This window comes from Peromyscus californicus, unplaced genomic scaffold (assembly GCF_007827085.1).
Source record: "Peromyscus californicus insignis strain IS unplaced genomic scaffold, ASM782708v3 Scaffold_22__1_contigs__length_63687245, whole genome shotgun sequence".
Taxonomy (NCBI): Eukaryota; Metazoa; Chordata; class Mammalia; order Rodentia; family Cricetidae; genus Peromyscus; species Peromyscus californicus.
The window spans coordinates 44815761-44842739 of record NW_026294525.1 but is presented as its reverse complement, the minus strand read 5'-3'; the positions used below and the strand labels follow the sequence as shown (position 1 = coordinate 44842739).

At 42.6% G+C, this 26979-nt stretch overlaps 1 protein-coding gene across 1 annotated transcript in view; it reads left to right on the top strand.

The window, feature by feature from the left end:
• The window catches only part of Slc35f1 (solute carrier family 35 member F1), a 415476-nt gene extending 401367 nt beyond the window's left edge, over positions 1–14109 (top strand). Inside the window, exon 8 of the mRNA XM_052751337.1 lies at positions 12489–14109. Within this exon, the coding sequence (XP_052607297.1) occupies positions 12489–12713 (225 nt within the window). The 3' untranslated portion in view covers positions 12714–14109. The remainder of the gene's footprint in view (positions 1–12488) is intronic.
• Positions 14110–26979: the final 12870 nt, after the last annotated feature.

Here is a 26979-nt window from a genome sequence, read left to right as displayed (position 1 = left end):
TTGGCTGCAGAGTGATATAAGAAGGGTTCATGGGAAAGGGTTGTAAATGAGCCATTGAGCACCCTTGGTTGAAACTGAGCCTATAATTAAACATTCCCACAGAGTAAGCCCCTTGACTACTATAGTCTTTTTTTTTTTTTTTTTTTTTTTTTTTTTTTTACTGGACTCTAGGAAATGGAAATCTACATGAACGGGGCTTTCTATCAATTCATCAAGCCAAGTGGAAATGTCTGTTTGTCATATAAAAGATAATGGCAGAAATCCATTTTTAGCTCTCTATTGCTGCACTCATGTGTGAAATTACCCACAGGGGAGGATATTTGCCTGGAAAGGAGCTTTATAGGGACTGGCTGCACAAACTGTAATACCAAATGAACTGGTTTTGCAAACCAAACGGAAGGCCTCATAAACCAAATGGGAACTGCGGTCCAGACAAAGGCTGCCCGTGGGTGACAGCGTTAGGCATGGGGAGAGGCTGGAAACCTCGTGGCCACTTCACTCCTTTCCAACAAGGTTGATTCCCAGAAGATAAATCATTTTCTGAACAGTAAATCTTAATAACACCTTGGTTTTCCAATTTGAATAGACAAGCCATTTGGCATTCTCCCTAAGGTACTTGGTCTTTTCCTTTCTGCCCTGATAGTATTAGCATGGATTTGGGTTTTAAATTTTCCAGAAAAAAAGGATAGCTGAAGGGCATTAGGAGGAAGTCTTCATGGTCTCTAGAAACAACTGATTTGGGTGGCGATTAGAAGATGGTGTGCAGTGTCCCCATTTGGTATCTTTCAAGGTATTTATAGAAGAAAGAAGTATTGCAACATTGAACTAGCAAGAGTAAGCTCTTTTGTTTTTCTAACAAAAAGTAAGAGAACGGAAAGAGGGAAAATAAGGCGAGATAACAATAGGGTACCACCTGGGGAGCTGGAAAGCACTTGACAAAAAAGCTTGTCTCTCACCAGATCATTTATTTCCATTTAGTAAACCCAGAAGTCAAACTTTAATATTTTTAATAGAGTTAATAATAACAAAGATGGTTTTGTTAGTTTAGTGCACAGACAAAATTAGACAGACCCACACCAGCGTGTTTGTGTTTGTGTTTCTCTGGAGCCGGGTCTGTCTGGCTTCCTTGGCTCAAATAGCAATTGGCACAGACCAGAGTGGTAGCAGATCAGGTCCAGGCAGAGCCTTTCATCAGAGGATTGCAAGCAGATCACAGCTTCCAGCATGCCCAGAACTGGCCACCAGCCTCTCATGGATCGGTACCCATCAACTGTCCCCTGAGCCCACTGAGAAACACATGGCTGCAGATGACTCCCATTGCTGAGCCAATTTCTCCCTCCAACCCCAGGACACACAGTAGATTGCCTATTTCCCTTTGAAGTGGACTCTCTTCACAAGGTGTCCACCTTTAATCCCTGTGTAAAGTAGGAGCTCAACAGACTAAGGACTCACCTTTAGCTGGCCTTCCCTAGAACAGCATCACATTCAATTAACAAGTCACATTTCATTGGCATTTTGTTTTACTTACTCATTGACGTGTCTTTATTCTACGCTAATACTCAAGACCAAATTAGCAATCATCCTTTACTTAAAAATACTTACATTTATTTATTTTGGAAGATGCACATGCCACAGCACATGTTTGGAGGTCAGAAGACAACTTTCAGGAATCAGTTCTCTCTTCCACCGTGTGGGTTCCAGGGATTGGACTTGAGTCTTCACGGTTAGTAGTGAGCTCCCTTACTGACGGAACCATCTCACTGCCCCCTCAACTTCCTTTTTAAAAGAATTCATATAAATATACTGAAAACAATTTCATCTACTCATTCTTCAAAATTAGACACGCGAGCATGAAAAAAGAACACAATATATTTGAGCATTGGTGAAGATTTACTTCTGTCTGCCATCCTAGTCATAGAAGATGCTGCCAGATCAGGAATGTCTTTTAAAAATAATATTTGTATTAACTCTTGAGAATGTTATACTTGTGTACAATGTATTTTGATCATACTAACTTCCTATATTTCTCCCTCGAACTTTCTCTAGTCATCCCAATTCCCTTCTCAACTTGATGTCCACTTCCTTTATTTTTTATATCCCATTAGTGCTGCCCATATGTGCATAGAACATAGGTGTGAGATTATCTGTTGAAGCATGGCAACCTACCAGTGGCCACATACCCAAGAAAAATGAGTCTTCCTCCCTTACAGCCGTCAACTTCCAATAGCTACTCAGCTCGGGGTAGGACCGAATGAGCTCTCTCCATCTATGCTAAGGTTTTCGTGATTCATGAGCCATTTTTCTTGAGACTTTCATACATGACTACACTATATTTATATCATTTCCACTCATCCCTCTCCCTATTTCAGCTCCTCCCAACTCTCCCCTGCCAGAGCCCCCTCTCAAATTCATGGCCTCCTCTTTTGTAATTGCCTGTTAAAATTACCAGGTGGTGGCGCACGCCTTTAATCCCAGCACTCGGGAGGCAGAGCCAGGCGGATCTCTGTGAGTTCGAGACCAGCCTGGGCTACCAAGTGAGTTCCAGGAAAGGCGCAAAGCTACACAGAGAAACCCTGTCTCAAAACAACCAAAAAAAAAAAAAAAAATTACCAGGTCCATCTATGAGAATAGCAGAATGTCGTTAGGAATCATTTTATTGACTCTCCTGCCCCCAGTTTTGTTTGGTTCTATCCTAGGTTTCTGGGGTATGCTGTCTCTGGGTCTTGGCCCTCAGAGGTGAGCTCCCTCTCAGGGTATGGGTCTCCAGCTGGGCTCATCATTAGCTGGTCAGTCTCACAATCACTGTGCCATCTTTAACCCCAGCACATCTTGTAGGCTGGACAAATTGTAGGTTGAAAGATTTGGGGTTGGGTTGGTGTCCCAGTCCCTCCACTGGAAATCTAGCCTAATTGTCATCAGAGAGACTTTACCCAGCAACTGATGGAAACAAATGCAGAGACCCATAGCCAAACATCAGGTGGAGCTCAGGGAATCCTGCAGAAGAGAGGGAGGAAGGATTGTAGGAGCCAGAGGGGTCAAGAGCACCACAAGAAAACCCACAGAATCAGCTAACCGGGGCTCATGGGGCTCACAGAGACTGAACTAACAACCAGGGAGCCTGTTTGGGCCTCACCTAGGCCCTCTGCATGCATGTTATAGTTGTGTAACGTGGTCTTCTTGTGAGACCCCCTAACAGTGAGAGAAGGGCCTGTCTCTGACTCTGATGCCTGTTTTGGGGACTCATTCCTTTTACTGGATGGCCTCATCTAGCCTAAATAGAAGAGGAGGAGCCCAATCTCACTGCAACTTGATATACCATGGCTGGATGATATACATGAGAAGCCCACCTGTGTATGAAAAGAAACAGTAGAAGAGGAGTGGATTGGGGGGAGGGAGTAGGAGGGAGGTGGAGGCAAGGAACTGGGAAAAGGAGAGGGAGGGCAAACTGTGGTTGGGAGGTAAAAACAAAAATAAATAAATAAATAAATAACAAATAAAAAATTTAGCAAGTCAACTTCCCTATATGAAAATGCTTATCAGCAGATCGTGAATTCACAGTAACAGCCTAGGATGCACAACCTTGGGAAGGAGCAGTCTCTGATATTTATTGCTCTTCTTACTCATGCTAGTGCTGTTTCCCGAAGCATCTGTGAAGCGAGCAGTTTCCCAGGTGCTACCCTCTTAGATGTTAAAAATATGAGGAGAGTATTCTTTTAAAAGGGTGAACTGGACCGTAACAAGAAAGTATATCATTATTGCCGTCACAGATCTACCACATAGGTAAAAGCATCAGAAGACGTATCTAAAAAGATTAATAAATGTCACTGATTTCAGTTTTGTGCAGCATTTTTACGTGGCCCCAAAGGGTGCTTCCTTGAACAGCATGCTCAGATCAGCCAGAACTCCAAAAGGCAGCCTGTCTTTTGAACTTTAACAGTATCCTTGAGCCACAGTGTAAAGATACTTGAAATGTCCTTCTTCTACTTCTCTATAGACAGCCTGGGGAGTACCTGGGGACTGGAAGCAGCATCGAGACAGGACAGTCTCCTCTCAAAAGGAGGCAGATCTCATCAGGTCAACAGCAGGGATATGCAGGTGTGCGTGTGCGTGTGCGTGTGTGTCTGTGTATGTGTGTGTGTGTGTGTGTGTGTGTGTGTGTGTGTGTGTGTATGTGTGTGTGTGCGTCTGTGTATTAGAGAAAGAGATAGACTGTAAATCAAATACATGTTGACTTAATTTAGATAAAACAATATTGTCTTTTATCCAGTTCTGCTGTCTCCTTTTCCTCTTAGCTATTGAGAAATTTTAAATACCTTTTCCTTTTTTAAAAATTTAACCTGATTTGTCTCCCTCCTTCCAAGTGCGTTATCCTGTGCTTCCTTGACCCCTGTGTGGGACATAAATCTCTCTTGTGTCTTCCTCATCTAGATCTTTTAAGACAGGGTGCCCAGGAGGACCTTGTTTGTCTTCACACCCCTATGCATTTCTATGTGTTGAACCCCGGGGTTCAAGCATCCTAGGCAAGCACTGAGCAAGTGAGCTCTATCCCCAGGCTCTCTCCTTCTTTGTCCTCCTCCTCATCAGTGTTATTGTCCTCCTCTTCCTCTGTTTCTTTATATCTATCCAAGAGCTCTACTCTATCTTAATTCCCTTTAGGACCTTTTGATGCTTGCCCAGAAAATCAGTAGAGGTCATCAAAGGAGAACATGGGCAGTCCTCAGAGGGGAATAAAGTGTAAGAGACTGCTTTAAGACCCACATTTCCTAAGTGTATGACGGTTTTCATATTCAAAATGATTGTTACTCATGAGGGAAGAAGGGGGATTGGAAAATAATCCATGCCCATGTTCTCCTTTGCTGACCTCTACTGATTTTCTGGGCAAGCATCAAAAGCAAAGCTATTTCTCCCTTCCTCACTACATTGATTGTAGTCGGTGTAGAATGTATACCACAAAGCATTTCACTATGCCTTATTTGGGTTTGTGGTGGGGGTTTTGTTGTTTTGTTTTGGACAGCGTCACACTATGTAGTCCCAGCTGGCTGGGAACTCACTACTTAGACCAGGCTAGCTGGAGCTCTACCTCTGCCCCTGCTTCCTGAGTTCTGGGACTAAAGGAGTGGACCATCATGCCTGACTCATTATGACATTTTGAGATGCATATATTATAAATATGATATAGTATATTATATGTCATATGTAGACTATGCTAGCCATCCCACTCTCTCTCTTGCCCCCATCTCACTAGACCACTTCCTCTTCCCAACTGTCCCCCTTCTACTTCCGTGTCTTTTTAAGGTCTGGATTTCTATATGATAGAAAATGAGTAATATTTATCTGAGTCCAGCTTATTATCTTAACATGACAACTCCCAGTTCTATCCATTTTTCTGAAAATTACATGATTTTTCTGTCTTTTTAATAGTTTAATAATGCTCCATATGTGTGTAACACACAGATGAATAGTATAGCTTGGTCATGCAGTAATTCTAGTTTTAATTTCATAAGAAATCTCTATATTTATTTTTATAGTTATGGTACTAATTTATATCCCCACTGACAGTGAATGAGAATTCTTTCCCTCAACATATATACCCTTGCGGCAGCATTTAGCATTTGCATTCTCTCTCTCTCTCTCTCTCTCTCTCTCTCTCTCTCTCTCTCTCTCTCTCTCTCTCTCTCTCCTGTGTGTGTATGTGCGTGCGTGCATGCGTGTGTGTGTGTGTGTGTGTGTGTGTGTGTGTGTGTGTGTATGTTCAAAGTCCACATGTCTATTTTATCTGTAATTTCTCTTATTGTTGATTTCTAGTTTTGTTCCACTGTAAGATAATTATTTTATTTCAGTAAGATTTGCTTTATGGTCTAAGGTATGGTTAAGGGAAGTACAATTAACTTTCAGAATTTAAATTATATCAGTCTATGCTCTCTGCTTGCCTGGTCTTTAGGGTTTCTTCGGGGGTCTATTGTCACTTAGATTTTCTTTATGAGTAATTTGACACTTCTCTCTTGCAACTTTCTGTGTTTTTTTCTTTATTCTATATTCTTACCACATTAACTCTAACAGCACTTGGGAAGACAACATCCTGGTCTTGTCTGTTTGGGGCTCTAAATGTCTCTCACAGTTGGCTGTCTGTTTCTCTACCTGGAGTAGGGAAATTTTCTACAATTTTTAGGGTGTGTTATGTATGCTTCTTACTTTGCATCTTAGTTTCCTTTTTCTGTATCACAGATTTGTAGGTTTGGTCTCTTACTTGTGTCTTGAAGATTTAAATATTGTTGTCAGGGCCTTTTTCTTCATTGCTATATCAATGCAGTTCCTCTTGTTTCCAATGCCTGTTATTGTGTCTCCCACCTGGCCCTGTCTATTCATGATGCTTTTCACTAGTCAATTGATTTATCGGACTTTTTAGTTCAAAACTCTGTTTTCCCTTGAATCTCGATTTTCACTTTGAATCTCTCACTCAAACTTCTGGATTCTTCATCTCCAGAGTTTTAAATTGGCTTATTTGCTTCGTTCATCTTTTCACTTGAATCCTTGTTGAGGACCCTGGTCATCTTTAAAAGCAGACTCTTAAAAGTTTATGTTCAGCATTTCAGCCATTTTAATACATTTGCATTCCGTTATTGAGGATTGTGAGGATTATGGAGTCTGCTGTTAGCTGGCTTTCTTACATTCCTTGTGTTCCCATGTTGTGACTTCTGTGCCTCTTGTGTCTTGTCTGGATTTGTTTGTGGATCTTCCTCGAGAGCAGCTTTCTCTTGAGGCCCCAACACCCAACACTGCCTAGTGAGGAGCAAAAAAAACTCTTGTACCAGCAACACCACCAAAGCAAAGTAGACTCTGTAGATATTTTTCTATCAGTGTAACAAAATTAAATTATTTTTTAAATTTATTTTTATTTATGTATATGAATGTATTGCTCACATGTGTATATGTGCAACCCATATGTGCCAGGTGCATGAAGAGGTCAGAAGAGAGTGTCAGATGTCCTGGAACTGGAGTTAGAGATGAGCAACCATGTGGCTGCTGCGAACCGAACCCAGGTCCTCTGTAGGAATAACAAGTACTCTTAACCACTGAGCCATCTCTCCAGCCCCCATAAAAATAAATTGAAGAAAGCTGATAAACCACCAATAATCATAGAATAGGAAGTGACAAAAATAATCTAAAATAAAGTAAGAAGCTAAAAATTAATAAGATAACAATAAAAATGAAATAGTGTGTCATAGAAATAAAAAAATGGGCGGGCGGTGGTGGCGCACGCCTTTAATCCTAGCACTCGGGAGGCAGAGCCAGGTGGATCTCTGTGAGTTCGAGGCCAGCCTGGGCTACTGAGTGAGTTCCAGGAAAGGCACAAAGCTACACAGAGAAACCCTGTCTCAAAAAAAACAAAACAAAACAACAAAAAAAAAAAAGAAGTAAAAAATGAAGCAAATTCAAATAAAGAAAAAGAAACAGAAGAACAGAAAGGAAGAGGACAAGAAAGGAGCAAGAAACTGTAAAAAATCAGAATACAAAACGAAAAACTCCATAGATGAAATTTGGTAAGAATATGAAGAGGACTAAAAATTAAAACATAATATTTTTAAAGATTAAATTTAAAAATACTAAGAATGATAGTACAAAGAAAAAAGTTTTCTTTTAATTTGAGGTGCTTATTTTTGTATCCTCTAATACTGGAATCTGCCGAGTCCAGGGGTGAGTGTGGTTCCTGCCTGTTCCCGCTCTATACATGGGTGCAGTATGTGGGCTGAAAGCTAGGCTGGTAAGAAGCGTTGTCCGGGTAGGTCATTTTAGACACTTTATGTTTAAGGAGCTGCTGTGAGTCTGTGGCTTGTGGTGACTTCCCCCACCCACGCCCTGGAAGCGGGGGCGGGCTGAACACTGGGGGCCAGCAAATCTCCAAGTCAGTGCATCAGAGAGGTGAGAAGGCAGAACATCTAATTCTCCCCTGAAGGAAGAGTGTTGAGGAAAGCCAGCTCTCTGCCTGCTGGTCTCAATGTTTTCAAATCCTGCTCAGCAGTAAACTCGCCGGAAGATAGGAGCAGTCTTCGAGATCTGGACTTATAGCATTCTGGGTCCCGCCCAGCAGCAAACCTCCTGTGGCAAGGAGGCAATTTCCAAGACCACATGGCCCACCAGCCAGAACTCTTAGTCACCGCAGTAACCTACAGATGGTAGGCTAGCTCCCTAGAGGGTCAGGCCGCTGTCAGGGGAACTCTTCAAAGTCCGAGTTCCCCACAGCTCAACTTCTCTTGGGGGTCTCTGTCAGGCTCTTCTCTTTACAAAAGCCTCCCATAGCTGTTGTAAGCCTTCCAGACTTTGTTGCAGGGTGAATCCAAGCCTCCTGACTTGAGGTTGTTACTTTTTTTCAGGGCCCAAAAGTAGTTGTGTCTCAAACAGCAGGTCCTCTCTCAGGGCGGTAACTGATAACAGCCCTCTGAGTCATGGGATGATGGAACGGATTTCTTTACAGTGCTGCCCTGGTCCACGGGAAAAGTCGATGCCAATGGGATTTGGTTAAAATCCCACTGGTTTAATGCTGGCAAGGACCATGGCTTTCCTGTGGTTAGGACGGTGAGTCTTGTCCTCGGGGTCACCTGCAATCATGGTTTACCTGTGGGGGTGATTTCATCTACTCTTTCCCCTGGGAAGCTATGGGCTGCTTTCTACATCATTATCTTTCTGTTTGTCCTTTCTTGTCATCCTTTTCTTCCTAGTTCTCAATCTCTCTCTCCCTCCTTCCTCTCTTCCCTCCATTCCTCTTTCTTAGAATACAAACTTTCTTTTGTTATCCCAGCTCTTCTCATTCACAGAATTTCATGGTGAAAACTCATAATTCACCACCTTACTCCAGAAACCCTGATATATTTATCGGTGGACTCTGGGGTTTTGAAATCTTTCTATCTGTGGAGGTTGAAGTCTATTGAATTTGTGGGTTTATTAAAATTCAACTTATACGTCTGATGCCAAAAATGAAGTGAAAATTTGTTCTGTCCTTAGCGGTGTTCTGAATGCCACATTAATTAAATACAACCATATGTTGGCTCTCTAAAGTCTGGATTTAGTGCCTAGCCCTAGAGGCTTCTTATCAGCCATGCTGAGTACTCCGTCACAAGGACTTGTACTGAGCAGTACAGGGGTATTCTCACCACACACAGGGCTTTCCAGACCTGTTCACAGAGATCTGTCAGGATAGAAACAGTGTGAAAGCCTTGGGAACTCTACTGCCAAGACAGGGCTTGTCCCTCTTCGCTTCTGTAAGCCACAGGACAAGTAAAATACTGGCTATCTGTCCTACCACAGAACACACAGGCCAATCTAAGGGTCTCCGTTGAGTAAGGAGATGACCACACAGCACACACAGGCAGTCCTGTTCCTCAGTGGAGACAAGCCTCTGCCTGGGATTCACCCTGCCTGTAGTGCTGAAAGCTCTTAGCCTCACTTGGTCCGGGGAAGTTCCTGTTGTGTTTGCTTCCAGAACAGAAAGTACACACAATTTGCAATTAGTAAGTTAGGCACCCTAGACCACATGGAAGTTTTGTTTGCCTGATTAGTTGTTGAAGCAAACGCTCTGTAAATGTGATGTCTGGACTATGGGTTGTCTCTTTAGGTACCTACATCGAAATTCTTACTATTTTTCTATGAGGCTAAAAAGACAGGAGAAAATGAAACATCTTGCCTTTTGAAAAATAAGTTAAATTTTTCTGTCGCCATTTGTGACATCCAGTATTTATCCCGATTAATCCCAATGCTTGCCTGGCTGCTCCCTTTTGGAGGAAATGGAAACTTTCTCTACTACCTATTAATAAAACTTCTTAGATGACTTCTAACATGATTCTATTATATAGAATTCCATGCTATCCATCTTTTGAAAAAAATTAGAGTGAGTTCTGGATGGATTAAGTAGAAATGAATTGGACATACACTATGTGCTGGCATTCAGAAGCTGTTCTCTGTTGTAGACTTAGGGCTCAATCTTATATTTCCACATCCAGAAGAGGGTTGGCCCTTATGAATGATATAACAGTGGCAATGAAACTAATATGAATTGAATGTCTGTTGCAAGGTGTCTGTTCCAAGTGTTTTGATGTTTGATCTAATATGACTTTTAGAGTTGTCATACACTGTACAGGCACTGATTGATGTAGAAGTGTGGACTGGAAAAGTACAAGAAATTTGCCAAGAATTATAGCTCTTCAGGGATAGAGCTAAGACTTAAATCTGGTTTGAGAGTTAGAAGGTAGCAGTAACTACAAAGTCCCATTGTTGGCCTCCCTATTTTCATGTGCAGCAAGAGCAGTAGGCACCTAAGACCACGACACAGTCTTCACTTGAAACAAAAACACATGAACAGAGTAGCAAAAGTCATTCATAAAATATTCAAACTGGTGACAATGTTAGAAGCAAAGCCATTTGATGCACTAAGGGTGAGCTGAAGGATGAGATTCTTGGATATGGATTTCAGGAGGTGAGTCTAGAGGTGAGCAGGCTCTCTGAGATCATGAAGAATAGCCCTGGGATGCTCATCTTTCCCTGGTTTTTTTTTTTAATTGTGACTCAAAGAACAAGGCACATTTATTTTCATTAAGGAAAACCTAATTAATTATTTCAAGTTAATTAAGTGGATCTGCTCCAAGTTGAGTTTAGTATATAAATCCACATTCAAACGTGTTACCATCTGGCCTGAATGTGAAAAATGAAGGGATTGGGGAGCAGAGTGAAGAGTGCTGTAGAAAGAAAATCAGAGCGTAGCCTTTAGTCTTAGCTCCCTTGGTCCTGCAGAAAGAAAAAGGTGGAGGGAAAAGTACATTATAGCAAGACTTTTAGCCACAAGGGCATTTTTTTTTCTGTGTGTCATTACCAAGATCGTCTTTTCCATTGTTGAACCAGCAACCTTTCAGCTTGTTTACAATCGCCAGGTAACTTACCTCCAAGCTCTCTGGATAACTGTGCTATCTTCTGCTCTTCTAGCCTTGGTACGTCTTGGTTTGTTTACCAGTTGCTACTTCTTCTAGAGTATGAGCCTAAAAAATAGACACTAAAACTAAAGCAGCTCTCTTCTGTAATAGATGGAAGATGTGGTGGGTTAGTGACTTTCCGTTGCTGTGATAAGACACTATGACCAAGGCAACATATAAAAGAAAGCATTTATTTGGGTCTTACAGTTGTAGAGAGGGAGTTCATGATCATCATGGTGGAAAGCATCGCAGCAGGCAGGCAGGCATGGCGCTGAAGCAGGGCCTGGGAACTCTCACATCTTGAGACAACACCCACGAAGTAGAGATAGCTAACTGGGAATGGCGTGGGCTTTTGAAACCTCAGAGCCTGACTGAAGTGACACACTTCCTCCAAGAAGGCCACACCTCCTAGTCCTTCCCAAATTGGGGACCAGGTATTCAAATACATGAGCCTATGGAAGCCATTCTCATTCAAACCATCACAGTGGCCAAGACTGAGTTGATAGGAATTGACTGAAATGAGGTCTGGTGTGCCCCAATTGTGTTGTATTGCTTTGGTCTCTCTGTACCTGGTAAGTCTCTGATGGGAAGAGCAAGACTTTTTTTTCCCATTTCTATTTCCTTTGTACATAATTGCATGTTTCAGGCACAGGAGATATTGTAAGAAACCATGAAGGAGTGAGCAAGTGAGTAAATGAATAAAGAATAAAGGAGTGAAAGTGGGTAACTGTCTTTTAACCTTATTCTCTTCTGATACACTACCCAATGAAACTCCTCAAGAAGGTCCAAGGTCGTAATTTTTCAAAAGTATTCCTGACATTATAAATCTGTACCAACCACTCTTCACACACACACACACACACACACACACACACACACACACACACACACACACACCGAAGTAACAAAACAACCAACAAAATGAAAAACTCTCTGAGTTGTCAAGCAAATTGTTGGTTTGCTTTTTGACGAGTAGGGCAGGAACGCCATGTTTTTACCACTTTTCTCTGTTCAAGGATAGCCTAATCTTGCCGCGATAGTTACTGAAGTCAATAACAGTTCTTACAGGGGAGACAAATCATGTCTGCATTGGATTACGGTGAAACGCAGTGCCCTGCCGCTGCTGTCAGTGAGGGCTTCTTTGTTTGTGGCTTCATTATGCCCTTAAATGAAATATCTATATTTCTTCTGGGTTTAATGAGGCCACAGACAACCGACTCTTTATGGAGTGATGTTGGAGATTTTTTGCTTTGAATTTGATATATTCTAATTTGTGCTTAACTACCCTTCCCAAGCAATTCAGGTTCTCAGATGGGCATTTTAGGGACAATTAGCTAACTGTTCCTCTCATTAGCCACGGAGCCTAGAAAAAGACAAAGGGAATCAATAAGACAAAGCCAGTTTAAGAGAACATTCACTTTTCATCATGAGGACCAGCTCCCTCATCAGGTTGCGTGTTCCTGCAGGAGACATCATTAATCTGTCAGTGGCTACACTTGGCTGCTCAATCACCTTTCTGTTGTGTTTTAGTTTTCAGGACTTTACCTCCTGTCTTACTTCACCATCCTCATCGGGCTGGTGCTCTACTCCTCCACCTCCACGTACATAGCCCAGGACCCCCGAGTGTACAAGCAATTCCGTAATCCTTCAGGACCGGTTGTGGACTTACCCAGCACAGCTCAGGTGGAGCCTTCAGTCACCTATACCAGCCTGGGCCAGGAGACAGAAGAAGAGCCCCACGTACGTGTGGCCTAGGGTGAAGCCCACCCTGCCCACTGAGGACAACTCAGAGGCCACGTGTTCGCTCATCATCTCTGTATTGTACATAGAGAAAGGTATTTAGTAGGTGCAGTTTCACCGGTGGACTGCAAGGTAGCTAACCCTCCTTTTGTAAAAGGAAGCAAGCTGAAGACCACTGGAAACACAGGCTTCAATCCACCTGACTCAGAGAGAGGCTTTGATAGTATGTACCCTGACCCCACCCCCACCCCTGCATTAATTACTGTGAAATTTTTTGAATCAAAAGCAAGTATGATTGTTACTATGATTTTTATTAGTGTTGTTACTGTTATTACACCAACTTTGAGAAGGAGGTTTTGTATTCCTGATGGGAATTATTGCCAGACCCTCGCGTAGTCAACTTACATCCCACTTTTCTATGGCAAGTCACTTTTTTGAGAATCATACTTCTTGTTTTGTTGTGCACAGACTACATGAGTGATGCATGCCACAGAAGCTCTACCCCTCAGAAGTCCCCTCATCCTGGTGACCTTGTGGCTAATGGTTTCCTCTGTCACCTGTTGGATTGCCTGCTCAATGAGGATTTTTTGTGCTATGACCCTTATGGGGAGGGGAAACTGACCATATAATTCTCTATTCTAGGAATAGATATAAAACAAACATTTTAGCCTTTTTATATTTCATTTTCTGCTTACTCCAGGCCACTGGCTTTCTTTTGGGCCAGGAGATTCGTCTAATTAAGCCCTGTGACTACAGGATAAGGATTCTCCCATTTTTGTGGCTTACAGGAAACACTCTAAAGAAAATCACTTATGTTTAGGGTTGTGTTTTTTAAACTTTTTCTGCCTTTCCCTATATCTCTCTCCTAAAAAATTAGTTTCTGTTTTAATTTTTTAATAATGTCATGGAAATTAATCAAAGTACTGGAAAAGCCATGGCCTCTGCCCTCTTAGTTATAAAGTACCTTTCTCAGAGGATGCCAACATGGACACTCTCTTTATTATGGGGCACCATTGTTTATACCACCTCTTGGAGCAAGGTACTGATGTGGAACAATCTCAGTTAGTAGCTCATGTTCTGGTCACTTAGTAGTGGGAAGGATGTCACCACTGAAAAGTCTGGCATTTTGGTCACAGTTGATACCCATCTAATAGTAGAATATAAGGATAAACATTCATACAGATAGAAGATGCTACATTATCCCAACAAAGCTTGATACATCATTAGTTTAATCAGTTCTATTATCTCAAGAATGTCTCTCTTAGCCGGGCGGTGGTGGCGCACGCCTTTAATCCCAGCACTCGGGAGGCAGAGCCAGGCGGATCTCTGTGAGTTCGAGGCCAGCCTGGTCTCCAAAGCAAGTTCCAGGAAAGGCGAAAAGCTACACAGAGAAACCCTGTCTCGAAAACCCCCCCCCAAAAAAAAAGTCTCTCTTTCCACCACTACCCCCGCAACATAGGAAATTGAGAAACACCATCAACCTTTATAATTTAGAATAGATTCCATGTGTCAGCTTGGCTGACTTCAATATCGTTCAAAAGGATCCTTGATGGAGTTACAAGCTTTATATAAATGTTCATGAAATTTGAGACAATTCAAGTCAATATTCTTTAATTAAGCAAGCAAAACAAAACACTAGCGGGGGTCTCATAAAGTAATAACAAATTGCAAAGTAAGGCCTAAGCATGGCAGGCAGAAGCTCCCATGCTGTCCACCAGCAGGCCTCTGGCCTCTTTGCCTGCCTTCTTCTGTGAAGAGTCATCATGGTCCACTTTGACAAATCTCATACGAACAACACATGTCCAAAATAAGTAATGTGCTTGAACACTGTAACTCAGTTAAAAATCTTTTTCGTTGGAAAATATAACATTTCTTCTAAAGTATTTTTGAATCCTGATCTAGGAGAAAGGAAGAAAGGTTGTTTTCTGATATGTATATTTCATGTCAGATTTCCCCATGGAAATAAGTTCTCTTTGCTGGGGTGTGGTGGGCATGGGGGAGAAAGGTTTGAGCTAAAGCTACATATCACATTCTACAACCTTGCCAATATCTGCTCTCTGCTACCTTTTAAGCCAATTAAATACCTTTCTCTGAATATTTTGTCCATTCAGCTCTGAAGACCTTTAAAGACTGTGCTTTTATTTTTGTGTTTACATTCCTTTGGTTTGCATAATTTACTTGATTTGTTGCATTTTTTTAGTATTTATTTTAAGCCAAATGTCTTTGTCTTTTTGATTCATTCTTACGACACGAATTTGTAGACACTCGGTCAACTCTTATGAGAAACAAGTGACTGAAATTGTTTTCAAGTCCACTCAGTGGGCTAGGAACATTTTCACATTTAAAGTTTGAAAAGGTTTGCAATTAACTGATGGCTGAAGGTTGCAGTCTAGACCACTTTATAGGATGTTTTAATTGACTCCATTGTATGGAAACCAAGTGTGACTATAAGATGAACGCACTGTATACTTTTTGTCATTGGATGTCCTTGTGATCAGACATTCATGCCACAGGGTTACTTCACCTGTGTTGGTTTATCTCCATGTATAAAGCTGGTAACATTGGCTGTCCAAGATCAATTTAGAATTGACCCTTAAGGAAAAACAAAGGCGAAAAGTTTCAAAGAACCATGTTTTCAGTGTGAAAACATTGGGGGTTTCAGAATGTGGGGTGGGAAGTGGGAAAAAGGGTAACATTAACTGTAGCAGTTTTAATTTCTGAGATTCTGTAACCTCAGTAGATACCAGGAAGAATATCAACGTCTTAATCCACCACTCTTCTCTCCTCAATGAATGAGAACAGCCCTTTGTATGGATGTTGACGAAGAGCAAACCACAGCTCTCTTCAACCTTGCCAGAGACGGGTAGTGGTTTTCACTTCCTCACTGGAAACTCTCACTGGGGACAGAGCTTGCCTTGGTCAGATCTCCCCACAGCTTCAAACACACATCCAGGTAGACCAAGCAATGGACAACTCTGCACCACTGTGTCCCATCCAAACGTTTCAATGTTTAGTTTAGGTATGGCTAACTTGTGCTATTAACCTTTTGACAAGCTTGTAGTCTTGTTTGTTTGGGATTTATTTTTGATTTGTAACCATTTAGTAGTTCCCAGCTAGCTATCAGTACAGATTTTACCCCATGGGTAGGAGTCTATCTTCATACCACATAACAAAGCACACTAATCCTGACACCACCATGGAAAATATGAACCCAAATATAAACAAAAAGGAAAGAAAAAGAAAAAGAAAAAAAAAGACCTTTACACTGGGAAGCTGAACAAGCAATCCACATTTTCTATTTGCATGCTCCCCCATGGACTGGCTGTGGCAATGTAACACCTGTACAATGTTTTCAAATAAAAATCAATGCTTTATGAAAGCACCCCGTTTCGGGCTCTCTTGTGTGTCTGTCTGCACGATGACAACCATGACAGCAGCTCCCTTGAGATGGTAGAAATAGCAACAACAGCAGAGAACCAGCACACGTCAAAATAAAAACCAGAGAGAAAATAGCTCCAAATTAGGTATGGCTTAGTCTCTGAACTGTAGTCTCAAGAAGTCGAATTAAACACATTTGTAATTTGCTTCAGGGTACTAAAAAAGGATGTTGGGATACAGCCTGCAAGTCCATATGGGAAATTCATTCAGGATAATGGAAACCTACCCCTGAGAAATGGTTTGTTATGAGGAAGAAAATTCTGGGTACACTGTCCTGGACATAGCAGCAGACCTAAACATGAGCATTCTTTCAGACTAGGACATTTATGAAGCAGAGGATACTCAGGTTCCTTGCTCAGGGCGCACGCCTTTAATCCCAGAACTCGGGAGGCAGAGGCAGTCGGATCTCTGTGAGTTCAAGGCTAGGCTGGTCTACAAAGCAAGTTCCAGTAAAGGCGCAAAGCTACACAGAGAAACCCTGTCTCAAAAAACCAAAAAAAACAAAAAAAACAAAACACTTTTTACAAAGTGCAAACTAACAGCAGTTAGTTAACACACATAAATAATTTGCTTCCAAAATACTTTTCCTTGTAAACCTTTCTCTGGAAACTATTTCATTTTATTTAAAAAGCTCCTTGATCAAAAATGAAGTGAAGTTGAACTTCAGCCCAGCCCTGTGTCAAAAGTTTCAAAAGACTGGGTCCAAATTATCACAGACAATTAATGTGTGTTATGTTCCATCTGTTTGCCCAATCAATCCTCATTTTCTTAAGAGAGAACCTGGTTTCCTCAATACTCCAGTGCTCCTGCAACAGCAAGACAAGGAAGCATCAGAATTTCGTAACTATTCATAAGATGGAAAACAAAACAAACAAATAACATTAAAATTCACAGGCCAGCTGTCATTGATTAGATTGTCTTTATGCCCTACAAGAAAATGAACTGTAATATGTGATAGAATAGCCCAACACAGATCCAGCTAATCTGTTCAGTGCCCAGCAAAACACCTGGCTCATGGTAGTTATTTATACATCTTATTTTCCAGAATCTACCTTCAAAACTATAAATATAAGGCATAAACATAAGCAATTCTATTACAAAATGTTGCCTTTCTTCTCTTAGCTCTTTTATTCCAATAAAATTCTCATTCTTGGCATTGAAAAGAATCAACACGTCCACTCAAGTTCCTGCTTCTGGGGAACTTTGAAAAAAAAAAGTCACTTGTAATGTTTAAAGTCATTCAGGTTCAGGGCTAAGGTAGGAAACAGCAAAATTCTTTCCTTTCAAATAGCATTTTATATTTATATTATACCTTCTTAATTGTGCATACCAATCACACTTTTTCATTCTTCATTTTGTCTTTGACATCCCCCGCCTTCTCATTTCTACAACCAGAGGGCTCACTAGGGCCACCCATGTATGAAGCGTTTAAAAAAAAATCTGTTGTAACTGAAAAGCCCTGTCAATTCCAGATGGCCTGTATTGAGGCTCAAGAAGACAAGACATTGAGTGTCACTCTTCAGACAGATGGACAAGTATCCTCCAAACATGGCAACGTGGTGAACAGGGCCAACAAATGATTGGAGGGAGTCAATCTCATGAAATAGGCTACAATATTAGCACCATCCATCTCAATGGACAAAAGGCTGGTGTGGGCAAGGAAAAAGTCTGTAGACACATGAAAATGAGCTTGTTCATTAAGTATTAGCAATGGGGCTAGGGAAGCCCCCCAAACTGAAGGGTCATTTCACAACAGGAAAGATAAATACTACTTTACATACTCTAAAGCAATCTTCCTGAACTCTTTATCTCTAACTGCTGGTGCAAGTTGAAATGTACCCCCTATCGATGCATGTTCTATAAAAGTATTAAGTAGGCTGACCACTTGATTCATTATATAATCTATTAACACTTTCAATACAAAGGCCGACATTGGTGGTTCTACATAGAAATCAGGTGCAGATCTGGTCTGTGCCAGTCAATCTGAGAATATAGTCACACTGACTTTAAGACAAATTGGTTTTATCCCTACCTACACAAGTTGGCAGCACAGCATATAGCCATGTCTTCCTGTCACTAGATGGCATTGAGTTAGAACAAGAGGACAAAGTGGCCCACCTGCTCACCATGGTACTCTGTTAGTGAGTTCTCTTTAGTGTCCCTAATCTTGTGTAGGTCCCCTGTGAGTAATCACAGCTGCTGGAAGCTCAAGAGAGCAATGGCCATCATGTCACGCCTGTGAATAGGGATCCAAAACAACTCTAAAATATTTTACTGCTGTTAGAGGCTAGCCCTTACTACTGATCTTGAAACCAAACCCTATTTTCTATAATGGGATCCAGGAGGGCATGTCTGGCCTGGGCTCTCATCTGACTATTCAGGTATCTGTAGTCAGAAGTGGTAGGAAAAAAAAGAGAGGCATTCCAATGGCAACAACGGCAAGAGCATCACTACTGTTTCATTGCTCAAGTGTGAGCCTAAAGAAGGATGCTTTGCTGGAGTTATTCAGAAGCAAAGTACAGCAGCGACTGACACACCCATACACTTCAAGAAGTGTGGAATGATGAATGAGCATGTGCATAAATGAATGCATGCTCCACGTGGGAAAGAGGTCAATTCCTGTAGGCCAAAAAATAGACAGTGGACCCAAACCACTCCTCACTTAATGTTTTCCAAACAATGCACACAAATACTATTTCTAGGACTTCAAGCTCAGATTGAAGCATGGGTGATAATATCTATTTTGTGAAAGGGGTGGGAGGTGTCTTCTTGCCTTGCTAGGTCATATCTCTGCAGGCAGGAATTACTCCCATGGTACCTGAAGAGGTTCAATAAATTTTGAGTAACAGCAATAATTGCAGTTTTACAGACGGTTGGCTACTTGCCAGTTTCCCGGCAAACTAGAAAGGCAATAAAAACATCTACTTGTTCTTAAAGTGACGACTGTTCTAAATGAAATTACTAGAGAGAGAGGAAATGGCCTAATCACTCGAGTAATCAAACCAGTCTCATTATGGGGCTCCCTGAGAGCTTTTGTTTGAATTTTCTAATGTAGTTTTTGGCATTAAATGGGATTTTAAAAGCTAAATAGGTCACACATGCATACAAATGGTTGAGTGAATCACATAACAGCTTTATGTTCCCAAGATTTTGCCTATGAGGCTCCTTTTTAATTAAAAGGGGAAATTGTCAGGGATAGCAGACAACTTAATGTGGGAAATTTAGCAGTCATGGGGGAAGAGTGATGACAGTTCGATTAATAATCCTAACTTCTGCCACACCATCGATACTGGGCCCTCACTGGGACCCTCCCTGGACATCCTGTTATTGCCATGTCACAGAGATCCTGCAGCTTTGGATCTGCAGGTCTGGGCCCCTCACGCACTCCAGCAATTCATAGATGTGAGTTGAAACTTACAAGTCCCTTCATGGCATGAGCTTATAATTAGAAGGGGAGCTATTTAGCCCTCGTAACCTAAAGCTGTATAGCCAATGGCAACATTCTACAGATAACAGAACCATCTAGAATCATGCATTCCTCAGCTAGACACCAGCATCTACAAGCTAGATGCAGAGCCTTCTTGTAAAGAGGCTAGGGCAGCTTCTAACGTTGTAGGTACTTCTAAGGTCCCTAAGAGATACTTAGGGAGAAGCTTGTAACCAACCAACCACTGAAGTGTAATCCCACAGAAGAAAGAACTCTTTTGGCCTGGACTGACTTTCTCTGGGAGAACCTGCAGAAAGGAAACTCCCTCGGGTGTGCTGACCCAACATGCAGCGTGAGAGAGGTCTCAGAACTGTCCTTGGCCAGAGGATCCTCCAGAATGAGCACACTTCTAAGCTTCAGCATTTGGTCTGTAAGCTTTGTCAGGAGACTCCTCACCTGTGCCATGTACTTGCAGTCACTGACTGCATTCACCAGGGACCTATGATGTTGGTGTCCATCAATTGCCTCCGGCTCAGCTGTCAATGAATGAAGGTCAATGACCCTAATGCAAAGGAGTCATATTCTCCTTAGAAGTATTGGAGCAAACTGAACCAAGACAAGTGGCCCCTGAAGGGTAAGGATGTGGGAAATCAAAACCCATGAGCATGGGATTGCTACCACTGAGTCACTCTGGAAGTTGCAAATGTGGGTAAATGAACAAGATTTCCAGGTGAGGGTGAATGTCAATCTCAGCAAGGGACCTCAGCATTTCTCTTTCTTTGATATTATTTGATCATTGTGAATCTGGAGCACACTGGCTCAGATTTCAGTTATTACACCTTAAAATGTTCTAATTGATCTTTATAATGTGGGGGGAGGGGGAACGTATGTTTGCCATAGGCTGTGTGTGGAGCTAAGAGGACAACGTTGTGGACTCATTTCTCTCCTTCCACCTTTATATGGATTTCAGGGATTGAACTTGGGTTTTCCAGGCTAGAACAGAGAGCACTTTACTGTCTGAGCCATGTCACCTGTACCAGCTAACAGAATTAAAATCATTGCCAATTGTGTGGTTGTAGCTATAGTTAGCATCATTTATTCTCTGTGCACAGCACTGGCCTAACTATTAGAAGAATGGTACCATTTAACCCTCAAAGCACAGGAAGAGTCATACAGTGAGAGCTCTTTTATTGATCAGTGAGTGGAAGCATCAATTGGTTACATAAAATGGCCAAAGTTGCACATGCAGCCAGTGACGAGGCCAGGACCCAAATCCAGTGTGTCTGCTTCAAAGACATTTAAGTACACAGCAGCACAAAATGTCTCATGGAAGTTCAAAAGAGCGGTTACATTAACAAAACCTTTGAGGGGCTGTGCATAAGAATCCTGTTCTTTTGGGTTTTTTTGTTTGTTTGTTTTATTGTTTTTAATGTAGGAAAAGCACAAACTTGACTATGTCCAAGTAGAAAAATTAGTCCTATTAAACCAGCCAGCATAAGAAACCTGAACTAACCACATTCATGGCTCATCACTGATGAAAGAACGGGGTGGCAGGCAAACTCATTTCTTTGCAGAACTGACAGAAGCAGTAGGTCATCAGTCAAGAGATGACATATCAACCTGCTCAGCTAATAGGAAGGAGTGGCCAGGGCAGTGTCCCGAGTTCTCCTATGGGCTCTATGTCTGCCTACGGAGGATGATCTCCTCCAGTATGCCTCTTGTGTTATCTGTGCCACACTCTGTGATTATTTCTGTCCCTCTCTCTGCTTAGCCTCACAGGAGCACGTGGCACACCTGAACCTTCCCTCTTTCCTCAAACAGCTCTTCTGAAGCTTCTAGAACCCCTTTTCCCTTGGTGTCCTGCCAGGAAACCCCCTCCTATATCTATGGCTATTTCTTCTTTTGCTTCTATGACTAAATGATAGAGCTGATTCGTGTCTTTGTCTTCCTCTCAAATCTCCTTCATGTCCATGCTCATTCCTGCTGCCTCACACACCAGCTTCATGTTGGTGCCCCACACTCAGGATACACCAGCATAGATCTCTCTGCCTGTTCATCGTGTCACGCTTGAACATCTAACAAGCCTCTCATATAAAACTATCCAAAAATATAACTCATGATCCCCACCAAACCCTGTCTTTCTTCCAGCCCTCCCCATCTCACTTCCTAGCACCACGATACTTGGTGACTTGGACCAAATGCCTGAGGTTCACCCTGGACACGTTCTTTGCATCAGCATCCACATTCTCTCCACCGGCAAATGACTGGTCTGATCTGATTCCCGGGAACAGACGATTCTGCCTGCTTTCATGCCAAATCTTCCCCTCCATCCTCAACTGCCTCCTACACACTCTCCACATCTGCCTCTGTACTTGCCATTCTCCACAGAGTGATCTTTTTAAAAATGTAAATTACATCCTGTCATTTCACTGCACAGAGATCTCAGTGTCCTTTTTCAGTATTAGAATAAAAATCAAACACCTCACCATGACTCTCAAGACCCAGCAGACCTGGATCCTGTCTTTCTTAGCAACTACATTTGTCTCCTTTTCTCATTAAGTTACCTCTGACACCTTAGTTCATTCCTCCTCATGGCCCTTGGAGCCATCAGCCAGGGATGCTCACACAGGTCATCCCATCTACTGACTCCACAAAGGGACTTCTTTCACTGTCCTTAACATAGTCACACTCTTCCATTAGCCTCTTCTAGTTTCTTCACGACACTTCCTGCCATTGAAATAATATTTATTTTTGTGAACACATAGGTAAAGCTGCCTTCCACTATAATATGTCTGCAGAGATTGTGTGCTGCTCATTCCTGTGCCTTCAGCACTGGGAATAGTTCCTGACACGTGGTTGGTCCATCCTTCAGCACCGGGAATAGTTCCTGACACGTGGTTGGTCCATCCTTCAGCACCGGGAATAGTTCCTGACACGTGGTTGGTCCATCCTTCAGCACCGGGAATAGTTCCTGACACGTGGTTGGTCCATCCTTCAGCACTGGGAATAGTTCCTGACACGTGGTTGGTCCATAGTAAAATGAGTTTAAGAGATGGCATCCAAACTTGGAGGACTGGTTAAGGCTCTAGAATAAGATAGTTAAGTACTAAGGCTCAATTCCTACTATTCCTAATCAATTCCTACAATCCATACAATGGATTCCAGGTAGTAGCCTAGTGCTTAAGGGAGGTATTGGGAGCAGGAAGTCTTCTTCTACAGGCTTTGAAATTCATACCAGCTAGGACAGCGGCTCTCAACATTCCTAAGGTAGTGACCCTTTAATAAAGTTCCTCATGTAGTGGTGATCCCCAACCACAAAATTATTTCCTTGGTACTTCATAACTGTAATTTTGCTACTGTTATGAATATTTACTGATGTAAATATCTGATATACTGGATATCTGATATGTGACCCCTGTGAAAGAGTCCTTCGACCCACAAAGGGGTTGCAACCCACAGGTTGAGAACCACTGAGCTAGGAAGACACACAATATATAAATGACCTTGGCTTGGCTATACATAAACAGACCAGAGATTTTTCTTAATTTCTATTAAAATTTATCCTTCAGCAACCTTAAAGAGAGAACATACAGTACAAAGTTTGAGTCACTGGCAAGTACTAAAGGCCTGATAGGTGAGTCCCCAGAAATAAAAGCATGTGATTTTTCTCTTTAGAGATATTCCCCATTTAGGCTATTCCCCTGCCTCCCAAGCTGAGGCTCTGCCTGCCTTCTTTAAATAATTGCCTTGACTCCTCAACAATATGTCCTCAGCAACCAACTACAGCACCTTCCTGGACCATTCTACGGACAATCAAGGTGAGCTTAGAAACTCATCAAGCCTCCAAATCTCCCTCTACATCGCACTGGCTGCTTAATCCTCCCACGGACAAGTGAAGGAGTGCTAAGTCCAAAGCACAGACGAAATCATATCCACAGATCACTTCCCTGAACGTGGAGTCAAGATGAGGAAAACAAAAAAAATGCCGATAGCCAAATGTGACCCGAGGGTAAGCAGCCACCTTCGATTTGACAACAACGGAGGAGGACCCCTATGAAGAGGTAACATTTCCAATCACCAGTGACTGATCACCTACTGTCTACCGAGCACGGATCAATGAGGATAACGGCAGTGGGGGAAGGAAACAAGGGTTTATGTTCTAGTGGAGGAAGATTAAAATAACAAGAGCGGTATCGATAAAAACAGTGCTATGAGGGAAATGAGTGATGAGCCAGCAGACGGCTCAATGGGTAAAGGTGCTCGCCAGCCAAACCAGACAACCTACTTGATCCCCAGGATCCATATGAGGGAAAAAGAGAGTCAATTCCCACAGGTTGTCCTCTGACCTCCACATGTATTTTGTGACATGTGCACACATAATTTTTTAACCATTTAATCATTTTTGAAAAAACACTGTTATGTGCACGCATGTTTTGCTGGCACGTATGTCTGTGGACTGCGTGTGGGCCTGGTGCGGGTGGAGTCCAGAAGAAGGAGTCTGATTCCCCAGACGCAGAATTAGAGAGTTGTGAGCCACTGTGTGGGTGCTAGGAACCAAACCCAGGTCCTCCGGGAGGGCAGCCAGTGCTCTTAACTGCTGAGCCATCTCTCCAAGCACTGTAATAAACTGTGTTTGAAAAGGAATGAAGTGGGGAGGTAGAGGATGGTGAGAGAAAGTGATGGGGAATGTCTACTTTGGCTTAGTGATGCAAGGAGGAAAGACCAGAAGGACGAGATACAGAAGAAGAGAACATAAACAGAGTCAACAGCACGTGCGGAGACATTTTAGGCAGAGGTCTGCAGGACACAGCCGCGCCACCCCCACGTCCAGCAGGATCAGCTCCGCTGGCCGCGCCACCCCCACGTCCAGCAGGATCAGCTCCGCTGGACCCGACGGCAGAATATCTTACAAGCGCTAGCACTCGTGTCTTAGAATTCAGTGTCATAACTGGTTAGGCACACGGGCAGACACTCCATCTCTCTACTTTGGGCAAGTTACTTAACAGGCCTGGACATGGGTTCCTCATACGTAAAAGGTTAAGCTGTCATCCTGACAGAGTTACCTCGCAGATTAAATGAGAAGACATATACCGCGGAACATGTCAAAGGTCGTAGCAAGGGTTCAAATGGTTCCACTGCCACCCTAAATTCTACAAGATTAGCTTTCTCCCTACTTGTAAATAAAGAATCCAAGTGCCAACACACATACCTTATGTTTAAATGTATCATTCGGCCACCAAAAGCTGTGGCCTTTGACCACTTTCTCTCCTCTCTCTCTCTCTCTCTCTCTCTCTCTCTCTCTCTCTCTCTCTCTCTCTCTCTCTCTCTCTCCCTCTCTCTCCCTCCCCTTTTCTCTCTTTCTCTCCCTCTCCCTCTCTCTTTCTCTCTCTCTCTCTCTCTCTCTCTCTCTCTCTCTCTCTCTCTCTCTCCCTCTCTCTCTCCATTTTGTTGTTGCTTTTGACTTGTTTGTACTTTTGAGGCAGAGTCTCATTATGTAGTCCTTGGCCCTAAACTCACGATCCTGCTGTTTAGCTTCCTGGGCATTTGGATGACAGGTCTATCTATGCCTCTGCTTCATGCCGTGCTGAGGTTTTCCACTGGTTCTGACCCCAGAGCTCATTCCCAGACTCTGCGTGGGAAGCCATCGCTGATGCCAAGATGCTGCCACCGGCATGATACAGAACTCCCGCCCCAGCATAAATGATCCCAAACAGGAAAATTTAAAAAAAAAAAAAAAAAAAGATCCTGCTGTTGCTGCAGCCCTGACACTGAGCTTTTCCCAGCCTCTGCCCCTAGGCAGGAAGATAAACATCTGTGTCAGTTAGAAAGCTCTACCCATAAATAAAGACCCTGTGCTGGGAATTTCATTTTTATTTAAAGTTCTGTTGACATGAGGTCAGAAAGGCCAACTTCTATTTCCGTAACATCCCAACAGCAATTATAAAAATACATACTTAATAAATATTTTTATTCACAAAAAAATGTTTGGATGAAGCCTTTTTGCAGACTTTCTAGTCAAACACACAGGGCCTTTAAATGAATAGTAATGTTTGTTTCTTCATTATACAACCAGGCACGGTTGATTTACCTCCCCAAATGTCACTGAGTCTGTCCCCATTTCCTCAAGCTGAACTCCTTGATTTTGATTTAGCTCATCCTATCTTTCACCTACCACCTGCTTCTCCTCAGCCCCCCTCTGATTCCTTCTCTACTCAGCATCTAAAACACTGCTCTGACCCTGCCATTGTCCCGGTCTCCGTCTTTCCCTGGCTCTCTATGGCACACTCTGCAGGAGACCATTCACATTTCTTCAGATCTGAATCAAGCGGACTGCACTCATAGGTCAGTGTCTTGCTCAGCCATCATCAGAGAAGCTTCCTTCTGCAGGAGATGGGAACAGATACAGAGACCCACAGTTAGACGATGTGCAGAGAGTGAGAGACCTTGGAATGCTCGGTTTTAAATGGAATGTCTCCATCAGATTCATCCCCTTGGTGCTCAGGGAACTCTGAAGAAGAGGAGAAAAAAAGATTATGAGTCAGAAGGGATGGAGGACACCAAGGAAACAAGGCCTTCTGTCCTGGCTAGTTTTATGTCCACTTGACACAAGCTACAGTCAGCAGAGAGGAGGGAGCCTCAATTGAGAAAATGCCTCCATATGATCAGGCTATAGACAAGCCTGGGGGCATTTTCTTAACTAGTGACTGATGGGGGAGGGCCCAGCCCACTGTGGGTGGGGCCATCCCTGGGCTTATGGCCCTGTGTTCTATAAGAAAGCAGGCTGAGCAAGTCATGGAGAGCAAGCCAATAAGCAGCACCCTCCACAGCCTCTGCATCAGCTCCTGCCTTCAGGTTCCTGCCCTGCTTGCATTCCTGTCCTGACTTCCTCTGATGATGAATAGTGAGTACCGTGGAAATGTAAGCCAACTCAACCCCTTCCTCCCCAAGTTGCTTTGGTCATGGTGTTTTGTCACAACAATAAAAAACCCTAAGACACCTTCTAAATACATCAGGACTGACCCACATGAACTCACAGATACTGTGGCAGCGTGCACAGCCCCTGCATGGGTCTAAGCCAGATGGGTCCGGTGCCCCATCTACATCTACAGCTGATGACCACTTACAAAGGAAAAATCAGTTTTCTCTTGTGTCGTCCGTCTCACTGGATATGCACACACAGACCCCATGCCCAGCAGTACATTGCTAACATAAAACCAACTCAAAGGTAATTTTGAAGGTTCCTTGTCTCATAATGTATTGTCTGGCATTATTTTTATTCTTTTTTCTTTTTTTTTTCTTTTCAGGTCTCTTGAGTATATATTATAATTTCCGGTGTTGTATTTTTATATAATTTATTATGTATGCAAGCGCGTGTGTCTCTGCATCTATATGTATTTCTTATGCCTTTTCTTTAAC